Source organism: Sturnus vulgaris, chromosome 22 (genome assembly GCF_052056855.1).
Source record: "Sturnus vulgaris isolate bStuVul1 chromosome 22, bStuVul1.hap1, whole genome shotgun sequence".
In the NCBI taxonomy this organism is placed as follows: Eukaryota; Metazoa; Chordata; class Aves; order Passeriformes; family Sturnidae; genus Sturnus; species Sturnus vulgaris.
The window spans coordinates 8,843,419-8,861,990 of record NC_142264.1 but is presented as its reverse complement, the minus strand read 5'-3'; the positions used below and the strand labels follow the sequence as shown (position 1 = coordinate 8,861,990).

At 49.0% G+C, this 18,572-nt stretch overlaps 1 protein-coding gene across 11 annotated transcripts in view; it reads left to right on the top strand.

Moving 5' to 3' along the window:
* Positions 1-18,572, top strand: part of CACNA1B (calcium voltage-gated channel subunit alpha1 B) — a 294,097-nt gene that overhangs the window by 203,583 nt on the left and 71,942 nt on the right. For 7 of the 11 annotated variants that reach the window (XM_088177578.1, XM_088177577.1, XM_088177583.1 and 4 more), the window contains 4 exons: positions 3,926-3,988; positions 13,163-13,984; positions 15,138-15,364; positions 17,066-17,186. In XM_088177578.1, the coding sequence (XP_088033704.1) occupies positions 3,926-3,988; positions 13,163-13,984; positions 15,138-15,364; positions 17,066-17,186 (1,233 nt within the window). The remainder of the gene's footprint in view (positions 1-3,925; positions 3,989-13,162; positions 13,985-15,137; positions 15,365-17,065; positions 17,187-18,572) is intronic. The other 4 variants (XM_088177582.1, XM_088177580.1, XM_088177585.1 and 1 more) reach the window with 1 other exon arrangement.

The following is an 18,572-nucleotide window of genomic DNA, read 5'->3' as shown; positions in this document are numbered from 1 at the left end:
CCATAAAATTTGCACATCCAGTGCCTTGGAATTGTCCCCTTGTCCCCCCTCCTCTGCTCTGAGCTCCATTTATTGTGTTGGTGACTAAACATCATTTCCCAAGCACAAGGAGCTGCTTGTTCAGGGTTCCAGCTCTGAAGAGGCTCCTTCACCTTCCCACGTGGAGTTGGGAGCTGGGTGGAATTGGTTTGTGATTGTTGGGGACCAGGGATCTCCTTTAATAACAGGCTCATCATTGCCGTGCTGGGGAGGCATCGTTTACCCTGCACCTCTTCTCCTCCACCACAGGGATTCACCTGAGCAGATTTTTCTGACCTTTTTCACCTCGTGAACTCTATCCTGAAAGGGCCTTTTTTTATTTAGTGGCTTCTCAGGATGAAAAGTGAGGCTGGTGTCTTGTTCTGGAGCTCGTGCTCCACGCAGCTCCACCACAGGGATTCACCTAAGCAGGTTTGTCTGACCACAATTGGGTTTTCACCTGGTGAACTCTACCCTGCAGGATTTATTTTGTGGTTTCTCACGATGAAAAGCGAGGCTGATGCCTTGGTTTGGAGCTCCTGCTTCATCCAGCCCCCAGCATTTCTCTGCTCCACCACAGGGATTCACCTGAGCAGATTTGTCTGACCACAGTTGGTTTTTCACCTGGTGAACTCTGTCCTGAAGGATTTATTTAGGATGAAAAGTGAGGGTGGTGCATTGGTTCTGTCACTGTTTGCAATGTTTGCCTGAAAACAGGAGATGTGTTTGATTCGAGCCCATTGTTTCATTCTTCTTTTTTTGTGATTTTTTGTTTGTTTGTTTTCTGTTTAGCATTTTCCTTGCTTTGTTGTTTCTGGAGGTGAGTTCTGGGTTTGTTCAGCCCCTCTGTGTCGTTTGCCCTGCTCAGCCTCTGCACCTGAGGGACTTCACAGAGCCAGGGGGGTCCTTAGGGCAAACCATTGGTGCAGCTTCCTTGGCAGCCACACCCCAGGACAGGGGACAAGGGGACAATTCCCTGGATGTCCAAAGCACTTTCTGGTGCCACTGCCAGTGGCAGGAAGAGCCCTCAGGCTTGACCCTGTGGGTCACACAAAGACCCCAAAGCAAACATGTTGGGTTGTTTTTTTGTTTTTTTTCCTGGCCTGATGCCTGAATTCCCTGTTTGGGTTCCTCCTCTGCCTTTGCCCTCCCAGCCAGAGCTGCACCAATGGCCAGTACCAAAGGAGCTGCCAGGAGCACACCCTGCCCAGGCAGGGCACCACCTGGCACCCACTGCATTCCCCAGTGCCCCCTCCTCACCTTTTCTTGGGAAAAGCCTTCAATTAGCAATTCTTCAGCACCTCTAAATTTGTAGGAGCCCTCCAGGTAGTCAGCCACGCTTTGAGGAACTTTTTGCACTCTGTGGTTTACGAGGTTTGGGGTTTTTTTGAATTCCATGAGGTAATGGATTACAATTGCAGCCAGATCCAAGGAAATCATTTAATCACGGGTGGGAGGAGAACCTGGGTGCTGGATGAAATGTTGTGGGCAGTGGCAGAGACAGCTCCTGGATGTGGGCACCAGACCTAAGCACAGTTTGTCACATTGCCCACTGCAGCTCCAGAGGGATTTGGGCTTCCCAGGACTGCAAAGATCCCCTTCTGTCTCCAGGACTGGTTCCTGCTGCTCCCTCCTGGGCTCGTTCACAGAGCTGGTGCTGGAATTGCAGCCCCCCAGGGGGACAGTGCCTGTCAGTGTGACCAAAGGTGGCACCTCAGCCACCTCACCCTGACTGCTCTGGCTCTTTTGGACAGGTTTTGGGGTGCAGGGAGGGGGGGAGCTGCTCTGTTTTCTCCAGGTTTTCCATCTCGGAGCTTCCATGTTTTCCTTCTGTCTTGGGAGTGTCCTGGCTGATTTCTGATTTCTCTGCTGGGCTGTGGGGACCCAACAGGACCCAGCAAGAAGGTGCCTGGACAGCCAGCCCGTGCCCTGTGCTGTGCTGGGGGGTGTAGATTAGCAGAGGTGTTCATTTTCTCTTGCTGGTTGTGATTTCTTCCCTCTCCTGCTCCCCTGGAGTGTGTCTGTGTGTGAGGTTCTGATTCCTCCCGTGGCTTTTCCTTTCTGTCCTCGCTGTTGGTGTCACTCAGCCACACCCAAAGCCACTCTGGGCTCTGTCCCTCGCTCCTGGTAAGTAGCATCTGGTGAAGATGAATTCCTGCTGTCATTTTGCCCTGGAAAAGGAGGCTGTGCTGGCTCTGTGCAAATTCATGGTTCCAAAAAGGCAGATCCAGCCCGGGGAGCAGAGCAGTGACATTGTGACTTGTGTCACAGTCCCTGCACAGGTGACAAGGACAAACCTCGGTCCTGCCCAGCTCCAGGCGAGGCAGGGAGCACACAGAGGTTCATGGCACATGTTCACCTGCTCTCCACAATTCACCCCAAAACCTCCTCACGTCCTGCAGGGGCTTGGTGCTGCCTCAGGGCAGCCCTGTGCATTCTCCTCCATCCCAAAGGAATTTCTTGAGGAATTCGTGCAGTCAGGGCCTCGTTCTCTACAGGATTTTGCTGCCAAAGAATAAAAAGGTGCCCAGCTTGAGCAACCTGGAGATAATCATTTCCTTGGCCAGCATGCAGGACATGCCACCCCCACTCTGCCTCTGCTCCTATTTCATTTGGCACCAGACAAATACAGAAATCCTGAGGTTTAGGTTAAATACTTCACCTGGCTGCTCAGCACGTTATTTGCTTCAAGCAAAACGTTAATGATGCCTTCCATAATTTTTTTTATATTCACTCCAGGTTTCTGAACGTCTGGATTTTGTGTTATATGCATTATCTGAGCCAACGTTTCTGTTTAGAACAATCCATTAATTTCAATAAATGTATATTTAAAATTTTACTTCTATGATACCCAAAGAACATTAGATTTTAACTGGGCCTTCTGGTTGGCTAGAATTGATTGTTAACAGATTCAAACGCTCATGAAAGCAGGAGAAAAAATACTGGAACTAAAAAGGCAAATCAGGAGGTGAAGGGATTTTATTTTTCAGTCTTGGGGAGGGTTTTTGGAATGCTGGAGATTGATAAAAACGATCATTTAGAGCTAGGAAAAAATTAATGCCTCAAGCCAGGATCGATCAGGATATTTAGAATCCTGGTTTTCTGTGGGATTCAGTGATTTCCATACTCAGAACCCCCACATAGATGGTATGGAGGAGAATTCCAAGGTATGGAGAACAAAATTCCTTGAGCTGCAGGGAGCTCCTTTCACCCCAGGCCCTGCTGGGGCTGAGTTTTCAGCCCCAGTGCCCCATTTTTGGGCAGCCTGAGCCCATCCCATCCCAATCCCTGTCCGAGGAGAGCTGGTGCCTCCAAGAGCCAGCCTGAGAGGAGCTGCCTGGCAGCAGCTGCTGCAGCTCAGGGGGATTTTGGAGCCCAAAGTCCTCTCTGCAGCCCTTGCTCTGTGCTGAAGCTCCCTGCTGGTGCCCAGAGCAGGAGCTGCCATCCTGCAGCCCCTGGCATGGAGGATTTGCAGCACAATCCCCACGTGGCTCCTGCAGGGTTTTGGCCATGTGAGTACCAGGGAGCCGTGGAGCCCCGAGGTCATCGAGTGCCTTTTGGTCACCTCTGCCTTTGGGCTCCCTTTTGGTTCTGTTTTGGACTCTCTGGTTGTGTGCCCGTTCTCCAGGGGGTGTCCATGGCTTCCACAATCCTGGAGCTTCCTGGTCTCCTCCCAGTCTGCATCCAACAGGACACGGCCTGTACGAGTCTCCTCCCGATGTCTTTTATGGTTTCTCTGCTCCTTTGGTTTGGTTTGGTTTGATTTTTTTTTTTATTTTTTTCGTTCGGTTCTTTTTTTGTTGTTGTTGTTGGTTTTTGGTTTGTTTTTTTTTTTTTTTTTTTTTTTTGCCTTTTTCTTTTCTCACTTTTTGTTTTCTTTGTTTGTTTTGTTTTTTTGCATGTGCAGTTTTGTAAAGCAAACTCGAGGTACTGTATCTCGCAGCTCGTCAGTCTCCAGCGTAAATTCACCGTGAGTTGCTCTCTGTTACAATATTCACTACGTGGATTTCTCATCTAGAGCTCTCAGCCTTCCCCTTCTCCCGGTGCCTTCGCTCTCCCTGTGGTTTTTTTTCCCCCCAAAAATCATTCCCATCATTGTGGAAAGCCTCCAGACCAACATCCAGGGAAAGGACTGGAAGGTGTCATTGTCATTTGATGCTTGTGACTTGTGAGCAACTCTTGTGTTCCATACATTGACTGTGGCTCCTCCTCCTCTTCCTCCCTCCATTTTTCTCCCTTCATTCCTTTCCATCGTTTCTCCTGAACTGGTGCCCTCTCTTCTCCTGTCTCCCTTCATTTGATGGTTTGTCTTGTTCTCACTTGTATTTTTTTCTGTCTCTGTGTTTATTCTGTGCTGGGCTGTTGGCTTTGATGTTCCACCAGTGTTTGCACTCTGGGTTCAGTGGGAGAACCAGGAGAGCCCTCTTGGAGGGAAAACTGGAGGAGGACTTCAAAAGAATTCTGGAAATGGGGTCCAAGTGAGACTAAATTGGAAAACTCTTGAAAAGCTGGTTATGTCTTTGCTCTCTTGCCTTCTTGAGCTGGAGTTTAAAGTGACAGATTTTGTCCAAATGAGGCTCCTGGCAGCTCCTCAGGAGCTGGAGTTGAGCAAACACGGTGGCAAACTCTCTCTCACTCCATGTGCTTCCTCCCAATCCAATCCTGCTGGCTGTGCTGTGAGTCAGGTGTGCTTTGGCACCGAGCAGGTTGGTAAAAACATCATTACTGCTGCTGACTAACCCCAACAACTCCTCCTCAGCCCCTGTGCCACCCTGCCAGCGTCCTCTGGGCTCTCCTTTAACTCTGTGACCTTGTCTTTCTCCTTTAATGCTTGTGGACACTCAAGTAAGTGCAATCCCAGCCTGGGGGTTTGTCCTGGCCCCACAGCAGGGACCAAGGTACTGTGAAGCCAAGGAGTTTTTCCAGCAGCTTTTCCTCCCTGATGTTTCCCGGGGTGTTTTGGGGGCTCCTCGTGCACTGGGTGGATCTTGGACAAACTGGGATTTAAAATCTGGCATTGCTTTGTATGGATTTAAAATCTGTCTGTTATTTGGGTTTAACTTCTGGGACCAAGACTGAGCTGTTGTGACTGCCCAAAGTAGGTGTGACCTGTCTGTGCCCAGGGAAAATTAGGGGAATAAATGAGATTTAGTCATTTTTGGATCATTTCTTCCCATGTATTTCCTGGCTGCTGGGAGTTCTGACAGGCAGAAAGGAGCAGGGAGGGCTCAGCTGCACTTTGGGTGCCTCCCACCCTGGCAAGGGGGACAGGATGGAGAAAGGGAGGTGCTGGGAGCTGCCCCCTCCCCAAAATTCCAATTTCCCCCTGCAGAATCCTTCCCTCCCAATCAATGTTTTCCTAACTAGGAACAAATCCCTAAAAAAAAACCCCCAAAAATACAGACTTTGTTCCCTTTTCCAAATTTCCAAAGGCAGAGTTGCCTTTTATAAAAGGATGAAATCAAAGTGCAGGTACCAAAATCCTTTTGGAAGATTTGGCCACATTTCGAGGCATTTTTCATTGGGGTTTGTTGTTAATTCTCCACCAGAGCAGAGACCCTGGAGTTGAACTGGTGTGACCAAGGTCGAGCTTTTGTCACTGCCCAGAGTTGGTGTGACCTGTCTGTGCCCAGCTCTGATGGCTCACGGGGTGGGGACAGTGAAAATTAGGGGAATAAATTCGATTTAGTCATCTTTTGGAGCATTTCTTCCAATGTATTTCCTGGCTGCTGGGAGTCTGGACAGGCAGAAAGGTGCAGAGAGGGATAAGCTGAATGTGCTTTTTTTTTTTCTCAGTGAGTATTACGGAGCATTTCCCCAAAAACCTCCAGAAACCTCCCAGAAAAAAAAAAATCAATAAATGACTTGAAATATATAAAAGTACAACCCCAGAGCATCAGGAGTGTGCAGGCAGCTGAAGGTTTTATTTGCTCAGTGTAAATGTCACAGTTAGAAGTGAGATTTATTTTCTCTTTTTTTTTTAATTTTAAATTCAAATCACAAAACTGGACCAACCCCTCTTAGGGCCAGGCAGGTGCTGAGGGTTCCATTCCCTGGGGAATGTTGGGATAAGCTCAGGATGCCTCTGTGGGGCAGCTTTGCTGTAATTACTCTGATAAATGGGCTGATTTTTGAGCACAGAAGAACAAATTGAACGAGAAGGGCTTCAAAAGTCACAAAAATCCCAATGCCTTTAATTCCTTTCCTTGCTCAAATAATATCAGTGAGATTTAATATCAGTGAGAACCAGGATCCAGCCATGGTCATTTGCTCTGAAAGAACAAAACTTACCCCCAAATTTTTTGAGATAAAAAGGGTTGGGTTTTCCATGTGTTCTTTGATTCTTTAAAAAATTTTCTAAAAAAAAAAAAAAAATTATAAATTTTTAGATAGCAAGAAGTTACATGCAAAATACAGGAGACAGTTTCTTAAATAAATTAAAATAATCTCAAATTGAGTCATTTTTCTTGTGATAATTCCAGCTTTTGGTGCTGTCACAAATCAGTTCCACAATTCCAGCATGGGACAAAATAAATTTTTCATTCACTGAGCAGAGGGAATTAAATACAGATCTGCTCTATTTCCTTAAGTAGATTTATCTAAAATCCACACTGAATTTAGCAATTAATTCATATGTACATAGGTGATGACACACAGCCAAGGGAATAATTATGTTGGGTTTTTCCAATAGTTTTAAGAGTAGTGGGGCATTGAATTTTCAGATTTAATTGTGGTGAGTGTTGAAATCCAAACCAGTAACTTGAGGTTTTCTTTGTATTGCTGTTTATTGTTTATTTTTATTAGGATCCAGAGCAGCCAGTCCTTGCTTGGCCATGACAAATTCCATGTTCTTAAGGCAAATTCTAGAGTGGGAAATAAAGGAAAAAACAGTTCCATAAAATGGAAATGTTGAGTTCCTGTACCTGCCACTCATATTTTTTTTCCAGATTAAAATTCAGTTTCCTTTTCCCCTTTCCTCCCTTTTTTTCCCTCTCCCCCCCCCTTTTTTCCCTCTTTCCCCCCTTTTTTTTCCCTCTTTCCCCCCTTTTTTCCCTCTTTCCCCCTGTTTTTTTTCCCCTCTTTCCCCCTTTTTTTCCCTCTTTCCCCCTGTTTTTTTTCCCCTCTTTCCCCCTTTTTTTCCCTCTTTCCCCCTGTTTTTTCCCCCTCTTTCCCCCTTTTTTTCCCCTCTTTCCCCTTTTCCTTTCTCCCTGGTGTTTTGGCTTGGTTTTTATCAAAAGTTGGGAGTTTGGGGTGGGATTTTGCTGTGGACCATTAGCCAGAGCATCTTCTGGAGAGTGGGGCTTCAACCCTTTGGGGAAAGAAATAATTTAAAGCAAATATTATGTAAATAAAGCATAATTTGCCTGGGGTTTAGGAGAATTTAATGGTTCCACACATTTAATCCCAGCGTGTTCTTTGTTCAATCAAGCCACAGCAATCGGGCTTTAAACTCCCATTTTTTAAAATTCTGGTTTTAACCCTCTCACCCTGTTTTTCATTACTGAATTATTACTGGAATTATTTAATCACAATTCATAACTGAAATACCAACCAGAGCTTGAGGTCTGCAGAGGGATCTGGTGCCTAAGGACACCAAAATCACTGGAGACAGAAGGAATATTTCCTGGCATTTTCTGAGGATCAGGATGTGCAGAAAGCAAACCCCCGGCTTTATATTCCTGGGACGAGGATGGGATGTACTGAAAACAATGAGAAAATTCCTCTTATTAGAGAAATAAAGAGCAGCACGAGGCTGCTGAGTTGTGGCTGGCTGGAATCCTTCTGCTAGGGGGAAAACTCCAGCAGAAAGCAGGGAAAGTTTGGTTCTGTTCAGAGCAGGAAGATTTGCCCTGGCTGAGCTTTATGTCCCTTCAGAGCTGCACAGAACGAGGGGTTTTAGATTGCAGCTTCACAGAGACAAAACTTGCTCTTTTATAATATTTTAAAATGCATTTTACATTTATAAATGTAAAAAAAAAAAAAACAGGCAAAATTTATACATCAATATATTAAATTTTATGTAATGATATAGAAAAATGAATGTGCTTTACTATCTATAAATTGTAATTTCTAAAACCAAAATCATATTCAAGAATAATTCTGGAGAATAATTACCTCAAACCAAGACAGTTATTCCCCTCAGAGATAATAACACTTTTTAAAGTGTTTTCTGCACCTCTGTTCTGGTGTCTGTGATGCTCCAGCTCCTGGGAATGCTCAGAGCATCTCCCAAGGGAGCTCAGAAGGATAAAAAAGATGCAGAAACATCCAAGCACCAACTCCAGGGTCACTGTAAAACACATTTATTTAAACCCCAGAGCTGAGTTCAGCTGAGAGAAAATAGTTTTAGCAACTCACAGAGAGAGAAAACATTGGGCTTTGTGCACACCAACCCCAAAGTGAAATATCCCATTGTGTTTTCCAAGTGGAAAATGGAAACGTGGAGTTTATGAACCCCGAGTTCATGAGCAGAAAATAGGATTTGAGTGGAAAGGTTTTGTTGCATTTTAACAACAAATTCTCTTTTATCTGAAACACAGAATTTCACAGCCACCGTGTAATGTGTGGTTATTTTTAACATGGAATTATTCTCTTTCCATAGGCTGCTTTCATTCATTATTTACTGCAGCAAAATTTTGAGGATTTCCATGAAGTGCAGCAATGATTTCAAAGGTTGTGGGAACAAAAATCTTGAATCATTAAGGAGCACCCCAAAATTAGAATCTGATTAAAACCACATTTCCCTTTCTTGAACAAACCACACAGTGGGTGCAGTTTTAATTATACCAATATTAGTCATTGATTCATTAATATGAATTTTATTTGAATTGTGGGGTTTTCTTTCCAGCCACAGGCAGGAGTTGTTTGTTGGTGTCTCAATCCAAGGAAAAGCAGTGGAGCTGGTACCAGCTCAACATTTCCAGCCTGGACATCTGGGGATGGAGCAGAGCCTTCAGAGAGTTCCAAATATTCCTGAAAATAGGGGTGGGAGGAAAGCAGTGAATTAGCAGCAGTGTTTGGAGGATGTCAGCCAGTCAGGAGTAATTTATAGGGCAATTTCCCTGATGGCTTCAGGAGGGTTTGAAGCAGCCAGCACTGAGCAGGGTTCAGATAAGCAGTTGGCTGTATGGTTTTTTCGTGGGTTTTTTTTTGGTTTTTTTTTTGTGGAGTAAATGTTTTTTTATCACAAATCCTCTTTCTTGATCAGTTTAGACAAGTCCTGCCCTGCTCATGCTGTAGCTGGGCTGTGCTTGCCCTGATTTGTGCAGAATTCTCTGCCCCAAATGAGGGGGAAAGCAAAGGAATTAAATTTTGCCCCGTTGCTGTTTTTCCATCTTCTCTAAACCCCTCCTGTTGCTGCATCTCTGAGTTCCTGCACCCTGCCACTGATTTTTTTTCCAGATTAAAACTCAGTTTCATTTCCCAACCCAGTTCGTTCCTTCCTTCCTCCCCTTTTCCTCCCCTTTTCCTCCCTGCTTTATTTTAAGGGGTGCCATAAATCAGCTCCCAGGCTGTCCCAGTGCCCAGAGAGCCCCAGGAGAGGAGGAGCTGCCACAAATCCCGATCCCAGTGGCTGTGGGGACCTGGAGAGAACCAGGCTTGGATAAATCCAGCAGCTGGCACTTCCTGCTGCTGCTCTGGCTCTGGAATTCCCAGCACTGTCCCCCACTGTCCCCATCCTGCTCAGGAGCTTTGTCCCCATTGCCACAGCAGCCCCTGTGCCCTGGCTCTGGCTCCTGGGTGGTGTTTTTGGGATGTCAGGATTTGGGATGCTCCTCCCAGCTCTGGAGATGGAATTATACTCACATGCACTGTGTTTTCCTGATTGGGTTTTTACTGCGCTTCATAAATACCCTGATTTTCCCTTTAAAAAATTTTTTTTGGAGTATTTTTTCCGTGTGGGAAGAGGAATGGCTGTGCAGGCATTGCCTCTGCAGCTCCTTTCTGCAGTTGCTGGTGCCCAGAGGCAGCTTTGGGTGGCTTTGTGCTGGGGTTTTGGCACTCGCCCCCTGACTTGTGTCAGTGTTAAGGTTGCAGCTGATTTGAGGCTGCTGGGAAATTCCAGGTTGGAATGTCAGTGCCTGTTTTACCCAGGGATCTGAGCAGAACACGCTGGGGTGATTGTGCCCTGCCTGGTTCCTGCAGCTTCTCAGGGGTGCAGTTCCCTGGCAGCACCTCTCACTTAGGCCTGAGTGATCATTTAAAAGCTGATTTATGTCCTTGGTGGAACTGAAGCACAAATGCAGAATCCCTCCTGCAGAGACACAGCTCGGGGATCAGCCCTGAATCCCAACCTTCCTCCTCACCACATCCAGCCTGACTGAGGGCATTTTCTTTCCTTTTTGGCTGGGATGGGCTCGGCACAGGCAGTGAGGGTCAGGCTGTGTCCATGGGAGCTGCCTGCTGATTTTTCTCGGTGTTTTGCTTTGGGGAGTCACTGCAGGGACACTGAGCCCTGCTGGTTCCTGTCCCGTGGCAGTGGAGCACAGGAGCGAGCAGGGGGTGCTTGTGCTCCTCCCTCTGCTCTTGGGTTGCAGATGAAGTGGGAGTTTCAGCACAAAGACATTTCTCTAATTAATCATTAAGGCTGATTATCAGCTGCCCAAAGCACAGGACAGAGGCTGGTCCCCACTCCAGGACTTTCATTATTCCCTAGGAACACCTAGAGGTGTTTGTGGCAGCTCAGGAGCTCAGCCAGGCACAGAAAATCCCGGAGCTTTCCCTGGCCCTGGGTTTGAAGAGATTTGTATCCCAGTTGGGTTTAGCAGAGCTAAAGGAGTGTGGCACAGCAAGGCACCCACCCATGGCAGAGGATGTGCAGGACACCCCAGGGTGCTCATCCCAGGCAGCTCCACCTCTGCTGCCTGTGCAGAGCTTTTCCTGTGCCTTCCCATGGGAAATCCTTGGGCAGGGCAAGGATTCAGAGGCTCTGCATGTTCCTCATTCCTTCTCAAACCAAGGAAAGCTGCTGATGAGTGAGAATATTTTAATTTTTCATAATTTTGAACGAAAAAAAGTTGAGTGCACACCGGGATAACACACACAAGGATAAACACCGGGCTGTTTATCCTTGTGCCAGCCTGGAGGGGCTCTCCCTCCCTTGAATGTGGGATTTGGGGTGAGCAGGGCTCTAAGCCATGTCTCCAGGACCTTCTGGCATTATTTACATTTAGAACTGTGATTTTTAACACTTGTTCTCCTGCCATGGTGCAAATGGGGGATTCAGCTGCTGGAAAATGAGTCCAGAACTTGACAACAGGGTGTAGATACTTAATTTTGGTGATCAGCTCTGATTTTGAGATTAAATGGGGTTTCTTCTTATTTCCCTGGGTGAGATGAGGGCTTTTAGTGAATTTTTGCCTCTATATCAGCACCAGGCAGCAGCAACCTCTGTAAAGAAGCAATTCCCCAGCAGAGCCCAGTGACACAAAACCCTTCTGACAGCTCCCACTGTGCCACATGAGCGTGGCTGGATGTCACCTCCCCGGGGTCTGTGCACGGTGACAGAGCCAGACAGTCCCAATCAGCACCAGAACACGCAGGAGCTGCTTTCACCCACTGCCAGGGGAGCTCAGAAAATGCGTAAGGAAATTGTGTTTGCCTCCCATGTGGGCTCTGCTGCCTCCAGCTGCACAGCTCAGGCTGAGGTGTGGGGAAAGGAGAAGTCAGAGCAGGCTGGGAGGAGGAAAATGCCTTTCCTGGTTTTGCTAGAAAAAAGTTTCATTAAGGAAAAATGGGTGCTGAGCCTCCAGGAGGTTACATCCAGAACTTATCCTGGCAGCCAGTGAAAAGCATAGTTTGACTTGCAGTTTTCAGGAGGAAAAGTCTTCCCTTCACAACCTTCAAACACTGGTTTGGTTGGTTTGTGGTCACTTTGAATGATGAGAACCCAAGTGCTGTGCTGAAAAATCAAAGCATTCAGGCCATGCCAGAGGAGGTGTCCTCATCACAAGAGGTAACAGAGACAAGCTGGTGTCTCCTGGTGTTTCCATCTTCATCTTGGGATACTGAGATGGGGAAGGGTCTGGAGGGGTCTGTGAGGAGCAGCTGAGGGCACTGGAGCAGCTGGAGCAGACTGGGGGCACTGGGATGGTTCAGCTGGAGCAGACTGGGGGCACTGGGATGGCTCAGATGGAGCAGACTGGGGGCACTGGGATGGTTCAGACTGAGGGCAGAGCTCCCCGGGGCTGCAGCTCCTCCCGAGGGGCAGCTCCAGGCTCTGCTCTGGGACAGGGACAGGAGCCAGGGAACGGCTGGAGCTGGGCCAGGGCAGGCTCAGGCTGGAGCTCAGGGCAAGGTTCTTCCCCCAGAGGGTGCTGGGCACTGCCCAGGCTCCCCAGGGAATGGGCACGGCCCCGAGGCTGCCAGAGCTCCAGGAGCGTTTGGACAGCGCTGCCAGGGATGGACAGGCTGGGATTGTTGGGGGGTCTGGGCAGGGACAGGGGCTGCCCTGGGGGATCCTGGTGAGGATGATCCAGGGATGGTCCCTTCCAGCTCAGGATCTTTCATGGATGTGTGTGACTCTCCCTCTCTCTGGGCTCTTTTCCTGGTGCACAGGGCAGTTTTCCATTCTCCAGTGATGAGAGAATGGTCCATGCTCACCTGGAAGGATGCTGTGGATTTAGAGCAGTTTTAAAGCTGTTCCATGAGCTGGCAGGGCAGCACAGCTGGAAAACAACCCCTGGGTTGGCTGGAAGGGGAAGGGGCTGGTGGCAGGCTCGGATCCTCAGGGACAGGCTTCATTTCCCCTGCTCCTCCTGCTGATTAACTTCTCTTGCTCACCGCTAATTTCCTCATCCAGATACTTCCAGGTGGGGACAAAAGTGCTGCTAATTTTGGGAAGCTTTGTGGGGTGCGTGATTTTTGTGTGCTGACGTTTTAATCCTTCAGACTATTCCCGAGGCTTCCACATTTCCGAAATGCAGAATAACTCCTTTCCAGAGGGCTGATCTCATAGTGTGTGGGCAAACTAACACGGATGATCCCGCTGGCTTTCCCTGCTCATGTTCTCTCTCCATCCCTGTTACTCCTTTGGTTCGACCCTCTAATTCCCCACCTCAGCTGAAAATTCCCTCTTTTTTTTTGGTTGGTTTTAGGGAATTGGCGCTAAGTCGGGTGCTGACTTCTCCCATTTCTCCCTTAGCAAGCAGCAGAACTCCTCCAAATCCAAGTCGGTTTGGGAGCAGAGGACGAGCCAGATCCGGATGCACAACTTCCGAGCCAGCTGCGAGGCGCTGTACAACGAGCTGGACCCCGAGGAGCGGGTCCGCTACGCCACCACCCTGCACATCCGACCCGACATGAAAACACACCTGGACCGGCCGCTGGTGGTGGAGCCCCGCGGCGAGGGCAGGAACAACATCACCAAGCTGAGCCCCGTGGATGTCCAGGAGGTGGTGGAGCATCCCAAACCCACCTCCAGCGATGGGGCAGAAGCGCCCAGGAAGCACCACCGGCATCGGGAGAAGGAGAAGCTGGGCGAGCAGGAGAAGGGAGACGTGGCCAAGGATGAGAGCGGCGACACCGGGGCGGGCAACAAGGAGGAGAGGCACAGGCAACACCGCAGCCGCAGCAAGGAGGTGGAAGGCGGCAGCAAGGAAGGGAAAAGCGACCGAAACAGGGGGCAGGAAGGGGGTAAGAGGCACCACCGGCGGGGCTCGGTGGAGGAAGGCGCCGACAAGGAGCACCGCAGGCACCGCAGCCACCGGCACTCGTCCGACCGGCCGGGCAAGGAGGGCAACGGCACCGCCAACGGAGCCCGCGGCGAGCGGCGAGCCCGGCACCGCGCCGTGCCCCGCTCTGCCAACAGGGACGGCGAGCCCGCCAGGGGGGACAGTGCCGAGGAGCCCCACCGGAGACACCGGCTCCGGAACAGGGCACTGTCCGCCTACGAGTCCGTGGAGAAGGACGGCGCCGACAAGGAGGGCGAGGCTGGCGAGAAGGAGCACCGGAATCACCAGCCCAAGTGAGTGAGAGATGCCAGACCCTGCCCGGGTCGGTTCGGGGCTCACAAAGCCCCAGATGTGTTTCAGAAAATCCCGTCTCGGCCTCCCCCGTGGCGTTCCCTGCTGTCCCTGTCCCCACACCAGCTCCCACCACAACCTGCAGCTCTCTTTTGCCTCAATCGGAGGCTCCCAGAGACGATTTTGGTTCATAAAACAGCTCAGGTTTAAGGCAGGAAATTATCCTTGCTGTAAATACCAACAGACCCTGTAGGACACCAAGTGGAGCAGAGAATTTCCCAGCTTCTGAAGGAAGCTCCTGAGGGACATCTTTTTAAATTTCAGCCTGCCTTGCTTACAGCCCTTTGATTTTCATTTTTAATGGGGAGCCTTCAGCTGCACCACCAGTTGTTCCAGCACATGGCCTCTTCCATTAAGAGCAACGATGGCCCCCATTTGCTTTAATTCTTATGTAAGTCAAGTGAGAAAAACAGCCCTGGTGAAGCATTTGGAGTAGTTAATAAAGAAGGATAGATTGCCTTTTCAGCTTTATTAGTCTGATGGAAAAGAAATTGCACTGGGATTCTTTAGAACAGAGTTCATGTCACCGTGGAGAGCCGTGAGTGGCACTGAGATAATAATTTTCCTGTCTAAATTATCTTCCTTTCAGCTGAATTTCCAAACACTCTGCCTGCTGTTCAGCGTGCTCATGTGCACGGGCTCACTTTCCTCTTCACTGGAGCAGAGCTGCTGCTGCAGAGGGGAGCAGGAGCCATTTAGCTGCTGACAGCCACGATCCAGAACGGTTCCAAGCTGGGAAAGAGAATCACCACATTTAAATAAGGCCTGGGGAGAGCATTAGGGAGCAGCATGTGAGGATTCATCCAGCAGCTGCTCTGGGGACTGGCTCATGGCACTGCTGCATGCAAGGGCCACATGGTCCTGCCTTGGGAGCATCATTAAAGTGACCCCAGGGATGTCCAGTGCCACAGTCCCCTCCTAATGCTGGGATTGGGGTTTGGCTTGGGAGATCTGAGAGAAAAAGGTCCTAAATTTTGCTGTCAGAAGTTGTCCTGCAAAGGATTTCTGAAACAAACCCAGCACGAGGTGCAGCGTCAGGGATGTGTTCTCTGAACCTTTCCCGGGCCATCTTGAACAAATGCTGCTTTTCCCCAGGGAGAACCAGTGTGAGCTGGAGGCCAGTGGCAGTGGCAGTGGCCCTGGGAGTGTCCCTGTGCACACCCTGCCCAGCACTTACCTGCAGAAGGTGCCCGAGCAGCCGGAGGATGCTGACAACCAGAAGAATGTGACGAGGATGATTCAGCCCCCGCTGGACAAAACCACCACTGTGAACATCCCTGTCACCATCACTGCCCCTCCAGGGGACACCACTGTCATTCCAAGTGAGTGCCTCTGTCCCCTGCTTTTCCTGCTCTGGGATTGGCAGGAAATGGAAATTTCCAGGGAGTGATGGGGGCTCTCCTGGGCGCTGCCATTCCCGAGAGAGGCAGACAGGGAACCTGGAGATAGAGGATCTGTAATTACTATTCAGACTGCAGGAGCTCAGCAAAGGTTTCTGGGTACCTGGTGGCTCTGGGAAACACCTGAGATTCCCTGGAGGTGGCTCAGCCAGGCCACACCTTTTGTGTAGGGGAAAGGTGAAGGAGCAGGGAAAGCAACACCCATGTGTGATGCTGCTGCTTGGGGATCCTGGGACATTCCAGAGTTCTGTACAGTCCTCTGCATCACAGCTGGAGCACATCCACCCTCCCTGTCCTTCTCCAGAGCTCTCAGCACAGATTTACAGATGGGCCCAAGATCCTTGTGGCCAGCCACCACCAGCCTGATCCCACCACCTTGGGGCTGACCCCTGGGTGGGAACAGCCTGGAGAAGTCTGGAGAGCTGAGGAGAATCCTGGTGTGAAATCCAAGAGGTCCACGTTAAACTTCAGGCTGTCAGGACTCTGCTTTCCAAGAGGCACAGCCAAGATCTGGCAGGGTCTTTGTGCTTTTTCACTCTGTTCTCAGCCACAAGATTTATCTTTTCTTTTTTTTTTTCATTTTTTTTCCTTCTTCTTTCTCCTTTTTTTTTCCCTCTTCAATGGTAATTTTCCTATATTGCAATGCTGACTTCCTGTCAATCACAATTTATCAGCCTTTCCCTTTCCTGGTCATTTTCTCTGGATCTGACTGGAGATCCAATAAGGAGCTTATTGAATATGTCACTCAAACACAATGAAATGTCATTTTCTTGCAAAATAAGATAAAAAGTAATAACAGCCCTGCACTGAACACATTCCAAAGGGTGGGGTTGTTGGAATTCAGGTCCTGGGAATTAATGGAAGAGCTTTTATACGTGTCTAAGAAGAGAATTTGCAGCATGAAATGTTACCCAGTTCATAGATGGGAAATTATCTTCAGTAAATTATCCCATAAACCCCCTGCAAGTGAAGTCAGGATGAGAATTGGAGAATTTCCAGCCTTTGGGAGGGAGGTTGGGAAGGAGATCCCAAAACCTGCTGCAGGATGGAGCTGCACACGTTTCCCCTTGGGGAGCTCTGACCAAACCGAGGTGCAGGATGCAGGCACAGCTTTGGGGGGGTCCAAGAAACCCTTCCCAGGTCTCTTTTCCTATTTCTGGGAAGATCAGCAGTCTCAGCCCCCAGATCATTAAACCTCATCCATGAATCTGCTCTTTTATGTGTTCCAAATCCAGTTGTGCTCCTGCTCACTGAAAAACACTGAAGGCTGGTCAGACTTCCTTTTAATTTGCTTTCAAGGATCCCGAGCTGATCCCTCTCACTGATAATTTTTTCTCTCTGGGATGGGATTTGCAGCCCCACTTGGGCAGCTCTGGGATAAATCAGCTCATGGTTCCATTTCCTGGCTCTTCCTGCTCCGTGGCTCATCAGCATTGGAGGGGCAGAGCTGCCTCACTGCTGCTAATGATGCAGTGATTGTTCATCCCATTTAATCAGCACTTCCGAAGGCTCTTTGCTCTCCCAGCTGCACTGTTTGCCTTTCCAGCTGTTCCAGGCAGCAGGAAGGCTGCAGATCCATTTTTAACCCTCTCCTTTGTGTTCTCCCTGAATTCCCATTTCCAGTGAACAACGTGGAGTTTGAAAACAAAACAGAGGAGAAGAAAGACGTCGATGACTTGACGAAAAATGGGCCCAAACCGATCCTGCCTTACAGTTCCATGTTCATCCTCAGCCCCACAAACCCGTAAGTTCCTATAACACCAGTCAGGGCTTCCAGGTGCTTCAATAGCTGAGTGGGATTTTCATCTCTGAAAACACATTGGGACATGAAATAAAAGCTTATTTCTGTGGGCCAGATGCTGTTCTGTTGGTTTTCCTGGGGGCATAAATTATCAGCACAAGGAAAAGAAAATGCTTTAGGCAGACACTGCTGATGTAGATCCCAAAAAGTGGGAGCACAGGTTCTGTTGGGAAAAGATTTTATCAGGAATAACAGGTTGAGGACTATTTGGATACCAGCAAATTCCTGCAGGTTCCTCAGCTGGAATTCCTGTTCTTTCCATAAAGTTGTTTTGCATCACTGCAAACTTTGAACTTCTGGGGAAACCTGAATATTTTTTATTTGCTGGGAGTGCAGCCTGTGGGATCTGCTGGGATTGGAGAATTTCTTCCCCTTCAGGCAACGCTGCCTCCTGGGGAGCTTTGGATTCAAAGCCTGGAAATTCTGAATCTGCTCCTCTGGAGGGCTGCAGCACCAACAGGGAGAGGAGTTGGAATTATTGTGGCATGAAGGACTGTGAGTCATTTTAAGCATTTTAAGCAAGGATGTTTGGAACTTGTGGAGATCCCCTTGGAGCAGAAGTTTCTCTCTGCCTCAGGTAAACTTGTACATCTCAGAATTTCTCCCTGTCCAGATACCAAAGGGGAAGTCAGGCCCTTCTTTGGCAGCTGGATTGAAGAGAAGGATGAGTTCTCCTGCTGCTGCTGCTGAGGACTGTGACACCCTGTGCAGTCATGGAACAAAACAGGCTCTGAGTTCTCACATTTGACATCCAAAAAGCCCCTGTGGTGGAAGCACCCCTGGGCAGGCTGAACAGCATCCCAGAATCCCAGAATCTCCTGAGCTGGGAGGGACCCACCAGGATCATTGATTTGGCTCCTGGCCCTGCACAGACACCCCAACAATGCCACCCTGGGTATCCCAGGTTATCCAAACACTCCTGGAGCTCTGGCAGCCTTGGGATCATGACCTGGGGAGCCAAATTAGGATTATGGAGCTTGGTCGCTGTCTGGATGGAAAAGGAAATTGTATTTCCCTAATATTTGGTCATTTTGCTGTGAAGTGACCACCAAAAATGAGCTGGGAAAGATCTGCCAAGGCAGCATGGCCGGGTGGGGAGTGAGAGGTGCTGAGCCCAGGGGCTCTGAGCTGAGGGCTGGGCTGGCAGAGAAGCAGCAAAATTTCCTTGTTTCTTATGGCTGCTTCTTTTCTCTCCCCTCATCCCAGTTCGGACCCCAGGATCTGGGGGTTCTTCCAGTTGCTTTGTTGTTTCAGCTTCCTCCAGCTTACACTTCCCCCCAGAAAAAAAAGCTGTGCTGAAAGACCATGGGAAACACAAAGTTCACTGTG